The 18965-nt window shown below is 34.1% G+C and overlaps 1 protein-coding gene across 9 annotated transcripts in view; it reads left to right on the forward strand.

Annotated features, from left to right (window-relative positions):
* The window catches only part of Imp (IGF-II mRNA-binding protein), a 414462-nt gene that overhangs the window by 354097 nt on the left and 41400 nt on the right, over window positions 1-18965 (forward strand). For all 9 annotated transcript variants that reach the window (XM_090397775.1, XM_090397794.1, XM_090397752.1 and 6 more), the window contains 2 exons: window positions 5152-5238; window positions 17988-18116. In XM_090397775.1, coding sequence (XP_090253901.1) covers window positions 5152-5238; window positions 17988-18116 — 216 coding nt within the window. The remainder of the gene's footprint in view (window positions 1-5151; window positions 5239-17987; window positions 18117-18965) is intronic.

Consider the following 18965-nt stretch of genomic DNA (forward strand, 5'->3'; position numbering starts at 1 on the left):
CTATAATTCCATAAACTCTGAGTGAAATGTTTAGGAATTTTTCAGCTCCCGGGGCAGATGACCTGAAATGGAAAAGCCAGTATTTGTTGAACTAAATAGCAGGATTGGAAGTGAAGCATGTTCCTGCTGTACTTCTATTCGGTATATGGACTAGTCATCACTAACATCTTTCAACATAAGATCTTAATTATTTGATATATTTGTGCTATGAGAGGTTTCTTCAATTTATCCATTGCTTTTGTGTTAATTGATGAAGATGTGAAAACAAATTCACATGGAGATAAAACATAAGAAGAAAGAACTTATTCACTAAATGTTGATATCTTCATACTGGCTCAGAATTTCAGAATATACTGGGTATTTTAAATAAGTGATGATTTAGTGTTGAGCAAGATAAAAATGAACTTCACGTTGAAAAGAAAAATATGTGCAAAAGTTTTAAAAGGAATCAGTCAAGCAGCTTCTAGAGGTGAACTGAAGACTTCACTATACAAATATTGATGAAAAGAGCAAAAGTTTAAAAATAAAAACCAAATCATAGTCTTTAGTATCCATTATTGGCAAACTCAAAGCGGTGATTAAACTAGGGAGCCATATGCCAGAGTTCTTTGCAAAGGAAAGAAAAGGAGAAAACATAGTTCTTAGCAACTGAATCTGCATATGCTCAGAGGGAACGGGGGGGGGGGGGGGATATGATATGCAAAATTAGCTAAATAAGTTAAATTATTTTGATATTACAATACCAAACAAACCAAATTTTTTGTAGTTAGACACCTGAAGTTGTTTATCAATGAAACCAGCAGTGTTCCTATTAAACCCCATTCTTTATTATTCTCGGTGTTTAGTCATTCAAACCTTATTAATTTCCATATATAGGGTGGTTCAAAATTCCACATACGAACTTTGAGGGGAGGTAGAGAACACCAACCATATTCACGTTGGAAAGCATGACCGGAAACGCCACTGGAAGATACTAACAGGGACACAAAGATACAGAAATAAACACCACAGTAACTTGTGTAAAAAAAAACTTTATTAGGCATAACTGAACAGTCCAATAGTAGTTGGATACATATGGTTTCACATCAGGTGCTCAAAGTTAAGACCATTAGCAGTGATGCATGCCTGACACCGATGCATTGATTGCCATACATTTTCGAAAATACCAGGAGTTTCCTGGATATTGGCAGCGGTGATGCTGATTCTTGCCACAAGGTCCATGTTAGAGGCAACAGGCATTTCGTATGCCATGGCTTTAAGGGTCCCCCATCGAAAGAAATCAATGATCAGTAAATCAGGTGAGCGTGGGGGCCGTGCGACGGGTCCGCCAGGCCCAATCCAACAAGCCCCCAAAGGACCTGTCCAAATACTGATGCACAGAATTGCCAAAGTGGACTGGAGCTCCTTGTTGGAACCACATATACCGGAGCACAGTCATTGGAACATTGTTCAATAAATCTGGTAGAGCTTCTTCTCAGAAGTATTGCACCAGAAAGGTCCGATACTTCTGGGAGTCCAGTTGGGTTGGTAACAGGTATGAGCTGACTAAACAGTCGGCGACAATACCTGCCCATACATTAATGACGAAGTGTTGCTGTGCAGCATGTGATCGCACAGCATGTTGGTTCTCATGGGCCCACACATGAGCATTGTGGTTGCTCTGGATTATTGTCCATCGCATGCAACACCTTCTCCTCCATGGTGGGATTTCACGTCGATTGTGGCTGCCCACTATCATGCCTGTGATCCCTGAATAACCCATAGTCACACAAATTCTGATGCAAATGTGCAAATATTTAGTGATGCAGTACACATCTGTTTAGGTACCTTTCGCCTAAAAGTATAGCCTCCAAAACAAAAATGATCTGGAGGCTGTTGAAAAAGCTTTGAAATTCGGGAAAGAGTATATATACAAGAAATCGGATTATGATGATGATGGTATAAAAATTAAAGATAAACATACATTCTGGATATCTGTAGCAATTGAAAGATTGTTAAATGAAACGAGCAGTGACAGAACAGTGGTAGAAAATATTTAACCTGGCATTAGTAAGGTAGGGTGTCAAAACCCCAAACATATAGAAAGAAAGAAATGTGACACCACCACCTTACTAATGCTGGGTTAAGAGGAATATGCAATCTAGAATACTTGCCAATACTAGAGAGAAAAAGCCATCAGGAAAGAAACCCAAACTGTGGAAAAGCATCCTAAGTAGATAATTTAATCACACATGTTCAGATATTGGATATATAAAATTTTAATACTAAGTACATAATTTTGAAGGCTAGATTCCAGATCATTGGAGCAGCGGCTTTTGTTCTTATCTGTGAAAAGAGGGGATAAAAAAGAATTGCAAAGCATTTTCTGTCTACTTTCAGATAAGATTTATGCTAATATACTTGAAAAATGGCTGAGGATATTGTGGCAGAGAAACTTGTGGAGCAAGCTGGGTACAGGCCAAATAGGAGTTGTCAGGATCAGATTTTATTTTATGATAGATCATGAGAATATAACAAGGATTTGTATTGAGTTTTGTAGACCTGGAAAAAGGCTTATAACAAAATTCCATGAGAAAAATTGTTCAAAATATTAGTTATGTTACAAATGGGACATATTGGATAATATATAGTCTATATTTGAGTTTTAATCAGGTGCCAAAATTGACGGAGCCACAGGAAGATGTCATCATCACCAAATTCCTGACATGTATTCTCAAGAAGTGTACAGGATATTATGATAGTACTACATGAGGAATTCATTACTGTTATATTTATGTTTTCTAAGGCACTTTAATATATCAGTCCACCTATATCTAGGTCTTCCTCTGGTTCTTTTTCCTTTTCGATATGAAATTCAATTTTATCCTACTCAAGACGGTGATCACTTCCAATTTCAAATCCTCTGTACACTCTGGTGTCCTGCACAAGGGAGAAAACATCACTATCAACAATAACATAGTTAATGAGACTTTTCTTATTTCTTGCCTCTTCTCTCCATGTGATTTGGTGCACATTTTTGTGTTGGAACATTGTGTTAATAATCACCAGTCCATGTCGTGAGCAGAAATCCAACAGGTATATGCCATTATTATTAGCTTTGCTCTTCTCTCCAAATTTTCCCAAAATATTTTTGTGTCTGACAATCATTTCCTATTCTGCTATTTAGATCCCCAACAAGGACCAACTTTTCTTTTTTCATTGAGTCACCCTAAAGCCTCAAAAAAAAATTCCTCCACTTCTATCTTAGTTGAACTGTCTGTGGGACCATGGGCACAAATAAGTTTCATTATCCAGTTCCCCCATTCTAATGTTTGCCCACATCACTCTGCTTGATATTGCTTACCATTCAAGATTAGCCTTGTATTTAGTGTTGAATACTATAGCTACTTGCTCCTTTTTCTCTGATTGTTATTGCCTGAATATAACATTTTGTATTTATTGCTTAGAAAGATCTCACAAGTTTGTCATTTTTCAATAACTCTTAGTAAGGGAATACCATGAGTAGGCATATAAATATAAAATTAATGATGGAAAATATTATTTTAAATATTATTTGAACTTAACATATACTGAAGATGCCTGTGACACACAGGTGAAAATTATACTATTAAAAAAATCTTTTTACGTGAGATTAACCGTCATTAATTTTGTATTTATTTGTCATTTTTGTTTCATTCATTGATCTAGTACTTATTCAATTCCTCAGCCTGCCTTATTATTTCTTTGCTATTCAGACTTCTTATATTGATAGTACTATCATTAGGATGTGTTTGAGTAGCTGGCTTTTTGCTTTTCATCCTGGTTCCCTGGCAAAAACAATGGGGAGAGGGATCTTGTTTAGCCAATCAACTCCCCAGCTGGTATGAAATTCTACCATGTTGTACTGTCATTTTATTTGTGGTTTTAAGCCAATAAGATTACAATTTGGTCAGTTAAATCCCAAATTGCCAGCCCATCCTCATTCATTTAGTATGATAGACAGGTAGATACCTAACAGGATGTGCCATGAGAAGGTGGGGATTGGACATTAGGTCATAAGCTTTGATCAGTTCTCTGCATTCTTTTAAAGACTATGTGAAGGTCTCCTCTCAGTTATACAACTTTGACCCTTAAGCACAGGAAGATGTTTTGATCTAAAATTAGGTGTGTTATATATGATTTTACATCATCAAAGATCATAATACAAATGAAGGAACTCTCCATTGTTAGCTTTCAAGAATCTGAAATCAGGTGCTAGAATTTCAATATGTAATATCTGACAAACATCTGATTTATTTTAAAGCTTTTGACAGTACAAACATAACATTGTGAACTTAATCATGTCATAGTATCGTGTACCTCTTGTGGATACATATCAGAATCAAGTTGTGACTTCATTCACACCATACAGATAACTGAAATTTCCTCCAGGTACTTCATCATCATGCGTATCAAGGATTTAGGCCTAGCATGGCCTGTTCTGGCCTTAGAAGTCATCTTGAATCTTTTAAGTCAAGGTACTTTCTCATGTTTTTTTTTTTTTTAGATCAACAAAGCTAAACTAGAAGACCTTATTCAATTCACATGATTTACTATTTTTTGTAAGATAAAAATGTGATTTTGGCAGCCCTTGGTTGATCACATGTTAGGTTTTTTGTTTGTTTGTTTTTTCCAGTGTGCGTGAGAATAATCAAGCTTTTTGTGCCTAAGCCTTGTGGATTATGCACTTTTGCGAAAATTTTATATAGTGATATTCATGTCATCACTTTAGCTGCCTTTTTACATTTTAGAATTTCTGATGATTTTTCTATTTCTGGAGATTCTTTATTTCATTTTGATATTTTTTTCTACTTTTCTGTCATTTAAGTTTGATTTGTTATGTATCCATTCATTTGACATACTTTGTTAGGGGTTCACTAAGAGATGGAAATTAGACATCAGGATAGAAACTCCAGTTTATTTCATTCCTTATCTATCGACTGTCATTTCCTAGTTATCTGGAAGTTAAGGTTAAAAATATTTATTAATCAGATATTAATATGAATTTTAGTCACTGATTAGGTCACCTTATTTAGCTCAATTCCATCATTGCTTGTTATGTGTATTTTAACTTTAAATTTTTGAGTTATGATGTGGTTTCTCCAGGAGTAATGTGATAATTGCATTCTATAGGTTGCTCAAACAAATAAGGATGAACCTTTAGACCGCCAGACAGAAAGGAAAGTTACAATTGTGGGAACTCCTGAAGCTCAGTGGAAGGCAAGTATCTGACGTAAAAACAGATTCATTTTTTGTAGCCAGTCAGCATCGTTACACATGATTTTGTTTTTCTTAATTTTGTGTGAGAAGAGTGTGATGGGCATATAAAAGCAAGCAGTTATAAATATTTAATACTTAATTGAATGTTTTGGACAGAATCACTCCATCCATCACTGTTTTACCAAGCAAGAATGATGATCAGTTAACCTTTCAAGGATGCTAGAAATAACAAGTATTCAGGTGGAAACTTGGTAGAATGAAGTTTAATATGTGAACCAATTAATTTTTATAACTGATTACAGCTGCTTATGATATTCATATCTGCTATGCTGTCAAGCCATGGATAAACCATTCAGATTCAAACCAGATTAGTGTGATAAGGCCTCAGTATGCCAGTAAGTGTTCATGTGTAAAATGGTTTCATTTATCTTTCCAAAGGAATCCATATGTGTAAGTCACCATAATGGATATAACTTTGCTGTTCTAATTATCTTTTTTTTTTTTTTTTTTTAACTGTCACATTATCCAAAATATGAGAAGTAACACTGGTGGACAATAAACTTACGTTTCTTATACAGCACAGAAGGTAAGATAAAATTGCTTAAATCCCGGTTACCTGTTTGGAAATTCCCAAAATAAATGGAATCAAAGGATATAATTTTGTTAATCAATAGCAAGAGAACAGTGTTAACTGTTCCTCTGATACTGCCGAGTGGTTTATCTCTGTGTGTCTTGGAAATCGGCATTTTTGTACACATTTGCCAGTGAAAGTTGGTTTAAGGTATAAAAGAGCTGGCAAGAGAACATGCAGATTCAAGTTGGTTATCCAAGAATGATAAGTTTGTAATTTTCTTTTTATAGTAAATTTGATGCTGTGGGTGAAGGCTGATCTCTTGAATAAAAATAATGGATCCTGCATAAGCTTCAGTGGCAGACAATATTGAACAATGATTTCTGGGGTAATATTGAAAAGAGAATGAAATGAAAGGGAGATGGATAAAGATCATAGTAATATTTCATATCTGTTTGTGGGTCTTGTTTTTCCAATTAAAATAACTAGATTATGCAAGCCCTGACATGGGGGAGGGGATGTTGGAATATGTGTGTTAATCATGATGATATATGCAACCAAGTACGATATCAAAACTGAACAATAAATCTGGAGGTTGTAAAATAATGTCCTTGATCTAGAAAAGAAAATTAAGTTTTAACAAAAGATGTAGATGTGTCTGTACAAGTATCAAATACTTGCGACAGGAATTAAATTTAATATTCTCCTGTTTGGGACCTTACCTAATATGGTGTAGTTTCTTAATCTGGCTATTAGTAGATAAACATCTTGATAGTTCTTATCATGTAGAAGGAGCATAATTCTTCTGTTAAGGGAAAACTTAAGAGAACAGGGTACGAAGCTAGACTGCTAAAATACCAGGTAAAGGCACTTTGACCTTGAAACTAAACCAAGATACTACTATTATGGTTTATCATCTGAGACAAATATTTTGTCTCGTGCATCTATCTCAATTAGGAATACATTCTTTCATTTTCAGTAGAAATTGATAGTATCCTGATATTCATATTCCTCTAGCATGTAGCATTATGGCTTCACAGAAGATCCCATCCGAAATGTGTAAGTAATAATCAATCAAGTATCTATGTTTGTGTTTTGTGTAGTGTGTGTGTGTGTGTGTGTGTGTGTGTGTGTAATGAGCCTCCATGTCTCATTCAGTATAGACAAAGCTCTTTGGTCAGAAAGACCCGGGTTCAATTCCCGTCTATGACATGAGCAACCTTTATGTGGTGTCTTTAGACTAAAGATGAGTTAACTGGTCTCATATGGAAGTGGAGGGTTTTTTCCCTCCTGGTAACTTGGATTTTTCATCCCTCAAATGCAGAAGACTGTAGCCATGTGTTCACAGAGGCAGGCAAGCCAGCCTCTGTGAACACATGGCTACAGTCATAAATATATTATGGCAAGGAAGGCAACTGGGAACCACCTTCCTCATAATCATCTCTAGTATGGTAGCATAGCTACCTCCACCAGCTGTATGGCTGGGTGAATAGAATGTATATGTGGTTTCAATATTTCATTAATAAAGCCTTTGCTGCATCTTTCACAGATTGTTTGAATCACTGCATGGGATTCAAAGGGAAAAATTTATCCAAGCATACTTAATTTTTTAAAGTTAAAAAAAAACAAAACTGGTGGATACTATGGGAAGGACATGTGTTTAGTCTGAATAAGTTGTTTTGCTGGCTTGGTTGGCTGAGTTATTAGCATATTCAGCAAGGTAAAATCCCACTGGACATGGATCTTTGCATTGTATTAGTCAATTTTATAAACTCTGGCTGTGTAGGTGATGCATAGTGTATTCCATAATGCAAACTCTGACCACTCATTTTCTGTGGTCCTTCCCAACTGTTGCTTTGAGAATGTGGAATGAAATTGTTCTTAGAAGCTTTAGGAAAATCTGTTTTCACTAAATACAGTTGACCCTTGAACGCAGGTTTGAACTGTGCGGATCCACTTATACGTTTTTTTTTTTTTTTTAAATAAATATATTCGCAATTTTTTAGAGATTTGCGACAATTAAAAAAAAAGAACTCTCAGATGAACCGTATAGCTTAGAAATATCGAAAAAATTAAGAAAAAGTTAAGTATGTAACGAATGCATAAAATATGTACATGCTAGTCTATTTTATCATTTACTACCATAAATATACACATCTATTATAAAAATTTAATTAATGCAACTTACTCACACAAACACTTATAGACTGTATGTGGCACTATTCAGTCAAGAAATGCAAACAAACCTAAAAGTGCAGTATTAAATCATAACTGCATAAAATTAACTGTTGCTAATTTAATTAGCATAAAATAAATTTTATAACAATTCATTCGTTCATTAGTGTATAGACTAGGCTACGATAAAGCCTAGAATGAATCGTTATACCCTTAAATAAATATGAATCATTTATTTTTTGACATTATTTTTTCATTTTTAATGTCTAGTATTAGCAATGTATATAACATCTATAGTGTTTGTATCGTATAGGTCAATATTGATGTAGGTAATGATAGACATGCAATTCATTTTCTAAACAGACTATGTAAACTTACAGTACTGTAATGTATTTTCACTTCATTATGATTTTCTTTAATAATATTTTCTTTTTTCTAGCTTACTTTATTGTAATAACATAGTACAGTGGTGGTGAACCTTTTTTATGTCCACGCGACAAAAGTTTACAAATAGTTAATACAACACTAATTAATTAACATTAATACAATTTTATTGAGACAAGTTTAAATATTAACATAGAATTTCATAAAAATGAACTCATAATTTGACATACACATTGTTGTATACAAATCAATATCAACCTTTTATCAATATCACTATATCAATTTATTAATGAGAATTTTGCTATTGTACATTAGATGCCAAATGCTTTACATCAGGTTCATATTTTGTCACTTTTAGTAATACACACGCAGAACTAGATTCATCAGTCATTCTATTTCTTAAGCTGTCTTATAAAATTCATTTCGAAAAATAATGACTCACAAGGATATGTAGAGGAAAAAATTGATAATATAGCCATCGCTAGGTTTTTTTTTAAACAAAAGGTTTCAGGAATGGCATTCCAAGTTCTCAATATTTTCTCTTCTGCATTCTTTTTAATTGCGCCCAATAATCGATTATTTCCAAGGCATTTCTCAAATCGAGAAACGTTTGTTTCCATAGAACTAGATTGAAAATCGATTAGTTGTATTTCTATATCTTCCAAATTCAGCCACTCGAATCTCCAAATTGAGTTTATCTGTTGATTTTTGTCCGGATGCAAAATAAATTTTGATGTCTCTGCAGATTGCCTGAACTGCATAAATCTTGAAGAAAATTCGTTGATTATTGACTGAATAACTGTAGAAAATTTAACTTAGTCTGTTTTTTCATGGGATTCTAGATCTGCAAAGAATTTTTTTGTGTTTGGAAGGTATTGGAAATAATGTCACGATTAAAAATTGGTAATTTAGCTTCGAATGCTTTGATTAAATCAAACATGGCAATTGTCTTGTTAACACCTTGCAGTTTAACATTTAATTCATTTAAATGTAAACACAAATCTGTGGAAAATGTTAATTTCGAAAGCCATTCGTTCATTAATTGATTGGATTTTTCAATGATTTTCTCATTATGTAAAAAAAGTCTGACTTCATCTAAACACTGAACAAATCTTTGAAGAACTTTCCCACGACTTAACCATCGGACGTTGTTGTACATAAATAAACCATTGTACACTGAGTTTACCTCACTTATTAATTCTATAAATTTTTGTTTATTTTAAAGCACGTGCCAATATAAAATTGACCAATTTTGTTACAATGCTCATAATATCTTTCAGTGACTTGAAACTAGCCTTTGCGCATAAACCCTACTGATGTATAATACAATGAAAACCCAGTACTGAACGTCCAATACGTTTGGTAAATAAATTGACTAACCCATTTTCCTCTCCAGTCATATTGTGAGCATTATCAGTAGTTACTGATACAATTTTGGAGGGATCTATATCTCTTTCAGCAAGTGCATTTACAACTGCGTTGCAAATATCTATTCCTTTGTTGTTGCTAATGATGTTAAACTTATCAATTCTTCTTTGATGTTATTCCCAACACAATAATGAATAAAAATTGCTAAATGAGCTGATCCAGTTATGTCAGTACTCTCATCAAGACAAAGAGAAATTAAACCAGAAGATTTTGTGTTTTTTGGTGATGAGTTATATTTTTAGCCATTTCTATGATTCTATCTTTCACCGTGTACTGTCCTGGAACATAAAACGCATATTGCTTTGTCTTTATTAATCATGCCATACTCTTCAGTCCACCAGTTTAGCAACTCTCTGCTGCTTGACTGTGATAATTTTCGTTTTTTTTATTTTCGCTAGCCATGTTCAGTAGAACTGTAACAAAATAATTCGCAACTTAAATCAAATGCATTTTTTATAGTTTCAAAAAATCAACATTTTATTATATGCCTAAATTAAATTATCTTTATAATTCCCATTTACAGTAGCAAAAAACAAAACGGTGCACATACGCAACAATAATGCACCTGCCGCTGCTTATTTCTGCCTACTGGTGGATGTGTTGTGCAAAATGCATAATGAACGCACAGGCAATTAGAAAAGGGAAAAGTTTTTTAAAGTTTATACATTAAACTAACAAGTATTAATATTATATAAATTAAGTGGATATTAATTCCAACATTATTTCAAAGCCTACTACAGTAACTATTGAAATTTCGTAGGGAATTTCACCAGCGGACTAACGGGAATACACTCACAGCCATACTACCAGTTGCTCTGGCGGCAAGGGCAGCGAGTGTATTCCTGTAAGATTTCTGGTCAAATTTCGCATGAAACATCTATAGTTTCTGTAGTCGGCATAATGAAGTTGGTGGACAGATGGCAAGCAGTCATATTGGCCTCGGTCAATTCACGTGGCACCCAAATTGAGTTTTGAAACATATCCCAGCCTTATGCAAATGATTTTCAATGCTTGTATGGGATATGTTCAATACTACAGCAATCTCCCGCACTGTTTGTGATGGATTTTTGTCGACAATATCCTTCATAACACTCGAATCAACATCGACTGGCGCAAGGCACATCACTGATGCCGAAATCTCCAGAACGGAATTTAGCAAACCACTTTTGGCATATGCGTTCCATTAAGGCACCATCCCCATATATGCTGCAATTTTTTTGGGCCTCCGCAACTCGTTTGCCTTTTTTTTTTTGGAATAAAAAAGCAAAATATGTTGGTAATGTACGTTGTTTCCTTTTATTTCTAAAAATGTACTTCTAAAATATTATTTTCGAAAAAATAATCTAAAAAGAAAATCTAAAAAAATATTCTAAAAATGTTACACACACGCAACTGAAGTAGGCCGAACAAGAATTCACTGAAAGGTTACGTGAAAAGTAGTCTTTCAACTGCACAATAGCGTTGCATGGTAGCGCAACAATATTGACAGGTGAAGCGGCGTAAACTTGTACTAACGCATAAAGCGAACGGACTTATTTGCCAACCCAATAGTTAAGTCAAAAGTTGTACACGGATTTTCTAACAATTCGGGGGTCGGCAGCGCCTAACCTCCATGTTGTTCAAGGGATCAGTTGTATACCATGGTCAGTTACTGTAACAAGGTAGCATTCAGAAGTATGTGCCACAATGAAGGCAAAAAGCAAAAATTAAACAAAATGACACATCATTAAGTAGGACTCATTTCATAAGCTGACCTCTTTGGCTAAAGTGAATGGCTACCCAGTCTTAAAAATCTAAAAAATAAGATCATAATCAGGTGGGGTGTGATCCTCTTATAGGCCTACTACAGTTAACTTTCACTAATAGGAAGTTTGCAAGGATCACAGGAACAATTTGTTATACTGAATTTTTTATAGTATAACATTGTACCAATAAGCTTTGAATTTTTGTTAGTCTGTTATAGCACTTTTCTATAGAGGTTGTACTGTATTTAATGTTAAAGAATTTTTCCATGGCTTGTTGGACATAAGCCATGGAAAAATTTGGATAAAACTTGTGGTCACTCTTTAATTTCTCCAGATCATTTGATTGGATTTGGCATCAAGGCCTACTTACAGACTACCATCTTATGTCCTGAATTCCATCACTGTCAGTTCATTGATGTATTTATAATTTTGCTGATGACAGCAAGTTTTCAGTAGCGTGCTGATAACCTTGGTAATTTCATTCTTAATAAAAATTCAGATCTCTCATATCTTAAAAACATGAGTTTTACTTTCAGCATATACATCTCTAGACAGTATTACTCTTCTTTGGATGGGGGATTAAATTCCAGTCTTTCTCTCTTAGCATAAACATGGAGTGAGCCAAAATGAATATTGTAAAATATTTTACAAAGCAACAATTAAACAGCAGAGAAATAGACCATACATAATTTGAAATAGGAATTCAGTTTCAGTATATTAGGTACAAGAATTAGTATTCACTACTGGTAGAACACACAGTGTACTGAACTGCCAATTTAATGTATAGGAAGATAGTAATTGGACAAGATTATTTACAAGTGGTATCACATATTTCAGGAAACGAGTTGCATCTGTAAATAGGAAGAGTCTGGGTTTACCATGTGTAAATGAAGAAATAGTTGATCATGTTTCAGCCATTTATATGAGAGACCTGTGAAAATTGATCTGACAAAAGATCAGATAGGAAGTTTACTCCAAAATTTGCTATCTGATCATTTGCCAACATTGAGGAGAATGTAACATTCCTGTAAACAGTTTCAGTGACAGCAGCATTTCATGTGTTCTGAGAAGGTGAACAGACATAACATTTATGTATTGTATTCTGAAGATCAACACATTACTGTACAACACAAACTTCTGGAATGCCTCTTGGTTTGTGTCCTGACATGTGACAGTCTAAATAAATTATAATACTGGAATGACTAACTCGCATAAAATTATTTATTAGTATAATTTTTTCACGAGTATCACAGGCATCTTCACAGTACAAGGTTGAACAATAACTGACAATTCCAAAAGGCTCCACCTAAGTAGCTAATGCAAGATAACTAAAGAAGGTCATTAAATTTCCTAACTTATTAAAAAAACTTTTAAAAAATAAATATTTAATTAATTAAATAATATATATACAATTAAAAAAAGTTAGTACTTTTTAAATTAGCTAATCTTTCCTATCTTCCACAAAGGGGATAGATGTAGACCATCGAATCTGTTTAAGTTAGGGAGTGAAGTGAAGTTTCACATGTTTCTTTATGAAGCCATTCCATGAGGAATCAGTTTTTGTGAAAGAATCTTGTTTTGTTCCGGTGAACTCTGACATGCTCTGCAAGTGCAGACTGTTCAGGTTCAAGGTATTGGATATAAGACTGGTTTTCTTCTAGCCGAATAAAAGCAGATCTTCCTGTTTGTCCGAAATAAGATAACCCACAGGAGCAAGGAATCTGGTAGGCACCTGGATAATTGAAATGTGGAAGCTTGTCCTTTGGGAAAGTGAGAAAAGTGGAGATTTTTCTGATGGGGCAAAAGGCAACAAAAATATTTAGTGGTTTTAAAACTTCCTATGCGTTCACTAATGCCTTGCACATAAGGGATAGGAATAAAAGTTATTTCTTCTGTATTTGAAGAGGTAGCGATACCAAAACTGCTCGAAGCTCTTTTGATGAAAGAATTCTTATAACCATCAGATAAAAAAGTGGAAATAATGTTGCAATTCTTTCTGTAATAGCTCAACTGAAGAACATGAGGAGTGGGTGCAATGAACCAGTGTTTTAATAGTTCCAGCCTTTTGACTGGGATGGTGATAAGATTCAACATGGATATATTGGCCTGTACAAGTCTTCTTCCTAAAAACTGAGAAATGTAGGTTACTATCTGGTTGCTGAAGAATTAAAAGATCTAAAAAAGCTAACTGATTATTTACTTCTTCCTCTAGGGTGAATTGGATCCGTGAAGTGCATTTAATTTCAAGAGAAACTGTTGTAATTCATAATATTAAATATTCAGTTGTAATTTATTACAAAATTTTTTAATTGTGTGTGTGTATAATTTAATTACTATATTTGTTGGCGTATAAGACGCATCCCCTTTTTTGTACACACTTTTTAGGGGGAAAAAACTTTCTATCACTGAATATTATAATGAATTTACAGTATTTCAAATATAAAGTAATAAGTAGATCTACTTTCAACAAATACCCAATCTAACTAAGAAAGAGTACCCACCTTTTAATCTTCTTCGTCAGAATCCAGAAAATTCATCTCCAGAGCTAAGTGAAGAGACACTTGAAACTTCTTCTAAATCAGTCCTCTGTACCATCCAGTGCATTTCTAATGCCACACTTCTTAAATGATTTAACCACTGTCTCAGTTTTCACAGCATCCCATTAAGCTTTCACCTACTCACAAACTTGTGAAATGCTGGGCCTCTTCCTTCTTACTGATGGCATAACCTCAAAAGACTGCATCCAGCAGTCTTTTGGATGCAGTGTTCCACTTCCCCTTCATAAATCCCTTAAATGGTTTATTAATACAGAAATCTAAATGTTGAAGCTGACTAGTTAGACCTTCTGGAATTACAGCTAACTGAGTTTTCAATTTCTTGAATTTATTTTTAATGTATTCTGTTCTGTGAGAACGAAACTGATCCCATACTAGCAGGGCAGGCTTCAACAGTCCACCAGAGTGTCTAGACCAAATGTTATCTATCCAAAACTGGAATACATAACTAACGTAACTGGAATGCTCTCACACACTGCAAAGAAGCAAGAAAGAAATTGCGTAACTCGGAACAGAGAAAAATTCCAGAAATGAAAGTAATAAAAAAACTGAGTATTGGTGTATAAGATGCAACCTTTTTTCAGACCTATTTTCAAAGAAAAAAAGTGCATCTTATACGCCGGCAAATATGGTATTTATTTTTTTGTAAATTCCGTTTTTTTTTTTTTTTTTTTTTAATAAGTTAGGAAATTTAATGACTTTTTTTTAGTTATCTTGCATTAGCTACTTAGGTGGCGCCTTTTGGAATTGTCAGTTATTGTTCTACCTTATATTGAAGATGCCTGCAACACTCAGGCAAAAATTATGCTAATAAATAATATTTTAAGGCAGTTAATTCAGTATTATAATTTAATATGCCTACTCACGGTATTTCTTATTGTAAGATGTGACAGTCTACAGACTTTTTTTTTTTTTTTTTTAACTTAAACAGTCACTGGAAGTGCATACTGTACCGTGATGTTTTTGGTTACTTCTATAATTCCTTGAAGACAAACAAAAATACTGTCTTTCAATAAGCTAATAAGCTGGTGCACCTCCTCACATCCATCATGCTGTGGTAACCCTTTTTGCCTGGCCGGTGGATTTGGTGGTTGGAACCATATGTGCTGCCATTGCCATAGAATGTAGATCAAGAATTGCATAGTGGGGCTGTTGTAACAGTTCAGTGCTAAGTATCTTTGGTTGGGAATGCAGTATCATTTCATGTCTGGGTGGTATGTGTGTGTGGTCTATACATTAAATTTTTATAAGCATGATAAACAAAATAAAATAATTTGCTGTTCTGGTTAGTCTGAATTTAACCCCCCCCCCCCATAATTGCTTATAATTTTGACTCTCCCTGTATATTGCAAATATTGCCTCCTCACAGCATCCAAAAACCTGATAGTTTCTCTCTTTCAGCAAAGGTATTACTTTGTTTCTGAATATCTTAATATTAACTATATGAATCCATCCTGATAATGATTATTGATCTCACATTTGGGGGGGGGGGGGGGATGGTGCTCCTAAGAACTTTTTATTTAAAAAAAAAACTACAGAATAAAGCAGTTTTGCTGATTTTATTACCCATCTAATTAAAGCTACAATCAAGTTTGGCCATTACAACTGAGTTTTTCAATAATGTTCATGTCCTTAACATATCTAATTCTAAAATCTTAAAAGAAATTTTATGCAATAATTTTTGTATCCATATTTCATAATCTCTCAACACATTAGACTGAATCACATGGCACAGCTAACCTGGCTTTATAAAAACTTGAGATTAACCACCAGTCATGGTATTAATATATCTGCAAGGTCTTTGTTTCTCTGTAAATTGCTTTTCTCTAGTCAATTTGTCTTGTGGAATGAAAAACTAGTCTGTGAGGAAAAAGCCCTCTTACTTCAGTATGAGACTAGCTAATTCACCTTCAGTTATAAAGCCCTTACAAAATTTGTATCTTAGAATTCGAATCCAGGTCTTTCCATCCACAATGTCATTATCGAGCTATAGAGGAATTATAAAAACAAAATATAAATAATGATGCAAGTTGATTAAAGAATTTCATGTTTTTGTGAAGTTGACATTTTGAACAAAAACGTGAGCATTGTAGATGGCTTGTAGCACTTTAGAAGTATAGTAGGATGTTGAGTTGTCTGATACCTTATAAATGTGAAATCCCGTTCAGTAAAACAAACAAAAAAAACTTTTCCATTTATTTATTTGTGCATGTTTACCTTGAATATGAACTGAGCATTTGCAAGAAAAAATATGCATAGCTCAAAAAAATTCATGTCTCACTTGATGTACCCTGTAAGTTGACTATGAACTGAAGGCTAGCACTGAAGAAGCATTCCAAGTTGTTGCAGAGAGAGATGAAACCGTTCATTCAGCTGCATCGACTGAGAATGGTGTGCTAATTTAGACTATCAATTTTATTCCTCTTTTTACTTTTTTTTATTCCCCCTCCCCAGATATTGACCCTTTTTGGGGACAGATGCTGCTCTTGTTGAAAAATAACTACGTGCAGTATCACTAAACAATCATATCATCCAACTGAACTTGTACCTCACACGGAGATCACAGAATTGCATTGGGGTTAATGATGCACTGTTAACTGCAAAGGTATTTTCTTTTAGGATAATGTGAAGTACCAATTATATATTTGGTTTAATCCTTTATTCAAGTGTAAGCAAACAAAGTTTGTGCCTGAAGTATTTTCAGGACTGGGACAACTCGTGGTAAAGATGGGATAAGTTCTAATCACTTGCCTTAGTATCCCATAATGCAAATCACATCATCTCCTTGCAGACATGTATACTGCTATGCATTAAGGGAAGGATCACTACCCAGACTGGTTTAGACCTTTATTGAGGTCTCGTCAGTGGGAGCCAGACCCAGAGGTGGTGATACTAAGGTGGAAGTAATGTAGAAGTCATATCATCATATACTAGTTGCCAAAAGGTGTCAACACCTTATTACTAAAATTCTCTGGATTAGAGACGGTTACTTCCACCTTAGTATCACCACCTCTGGGTCTGGCTTCCACTGATGAGACATCAATAAAAGTCGAAACCAGTCTGGATAGGTAGTGATCCTTCCCTTAATGCACTCAATGCATAACAGTATACATGGCTGCAAAGAGAGATCTGCTTTGCATTATGGGATATTGAGGCAAGAGTGATCAGAACTTATCCCACCTTTATCACAAGTTGCCCTAGTCCTGAAAATACTTCAGGTGCAAACTTTGTTTGCTTACACTTGGATCAAGGATTAAACCAAATATATAATTGGTAGAATAGATAATGTTGAAGTCTTGCACAGTCTGGTGTGATCCCAATATTTCACAACCTTAGTTGGGAAATTCTATCCACCTTCTATTTCCTTGGACATCTTGCTGTTACTTTTTCTTATTATTAAGAATCACGTACAATTCACAACTTTAAAATTGAATGGCATTAGAAATGGAGTCATTTTTTTTTTTTTTGCTTTGAATCTGTCATTTATATATGTATTTATGGACAATTGCATTTGAGAAAAGGTATTGTTGTGAAGGTACCGTCAATTCTTACACCATCATAATAAATTCACTCACTATAACAGACTACTAGAAAATCAAGTTGTGTAAGTACAATGCTATTGTAGAAGACTGCCCACTGAAGGAAATTATTTTGGCAGTCTCAGTTTGCTGTAGTGAGTTAGCTGCACTTTTCTAAAATTTTCTTTTTGCAATGGGAAAACGGTGACTTTCTTGGTCATTTGATGCAACTTTTCTATATGTATATAACATATCATCCTTCTGTGCATTGAAATTGTGTTTTTTTTTTTTTTTTGCAGATATTTAGCAAACTGTTAAACTTTTTTTTTTTTTTTCAGTTTTTATTTATTCATTTTTTCCCCCTCCCTTATAGGCACAGTTTATGATTTTTAAGAAAGTTAGTTATGAAGGCTATTCTGGTCCCCAAGAAGCACGCTTGAAAGTTGAGATATATGTACCTGCTAATCAGGTTGGGCGAATTATTGGAAAAGGTGGCCAAACTGTAAGTACTTTTATTCAGTATTTCTGATTTACTTTATATATTTGGTTTGTACCTGTTTTTACCAAAGTAGGCATGAAAACAAAACAACAACAAAAAAGACTGCATTTTTAATGGTGATCCTGTAGAACCAGTTAAATGTTATGCAGGGTGGTAAAAAAAAATATGGAAATAGACTAAGCAATGCAGGAAATAGTACAGTCAGTGTATGGAACAGGAGAAAGATGAAACTTAACTCATAGGATAGCGCTCATGGAACTAAATGCACTTGTTAAAGTCTTAATAAAAGGTGCTGAAAATTTGGGAACAAACAGCTGTTACCGTCTTTCTTCGGTTGAACCATGTTAAACATGAAGGTATTTGAAATCTTGAAGTTATTACTATTCAGGAATGTGTATAAAATATAAAGCAAAGGCAATCTGATCGTTTTGAATAGTGGGAGAGAATTGAATGTTACCAAATTAGCAATGAATGTATCTAATAATATAAATCATTGAAAAGATAAATGAATATGAAAAACTTTCATCTGGCATTTGATTCAAAGATTTCAATTCCTTAAAAATCAAGGAATTGGAAAAAAAGAAAAAAAAACTTACATTGATATACTTAGCCATGTAAATAAAAGTTAAACTGCAGCTATAAAATCAGGAACAAATGAATTTCCTATAAGAAAGCAGTTAGACAGGGAGATGCTGTTTTACCTAAATTATTTGTCCTGGAAGAAATTTTTTTAAAAAAAACCTGTATTGGAAAAATAAAGGAATTGTGGTAAATGGGGAAAGAACTAAATCACCTACAATTGGCTGATGACATTGTTCTCTTATGAACCTCTGCTGAGAAATTTCAACAAAT

This window comes from Typopeltis vanoorti, chromosome 1 (genome assembly GCF_054136105.1).
Source record: "Typopeltis vanoorti isolate ZY-2024b chromosome 1, IOZ_Tvanoo_1.0, whole genome shotgun sequence".
In the NCBI taxonomy this organism is placed as follows: Eukaryota; Metazoa; Arthropoda; class Arachnida; order Uropygi; family Thelyphonidae; genus Typopeltis; species Typopeltis vanoorti.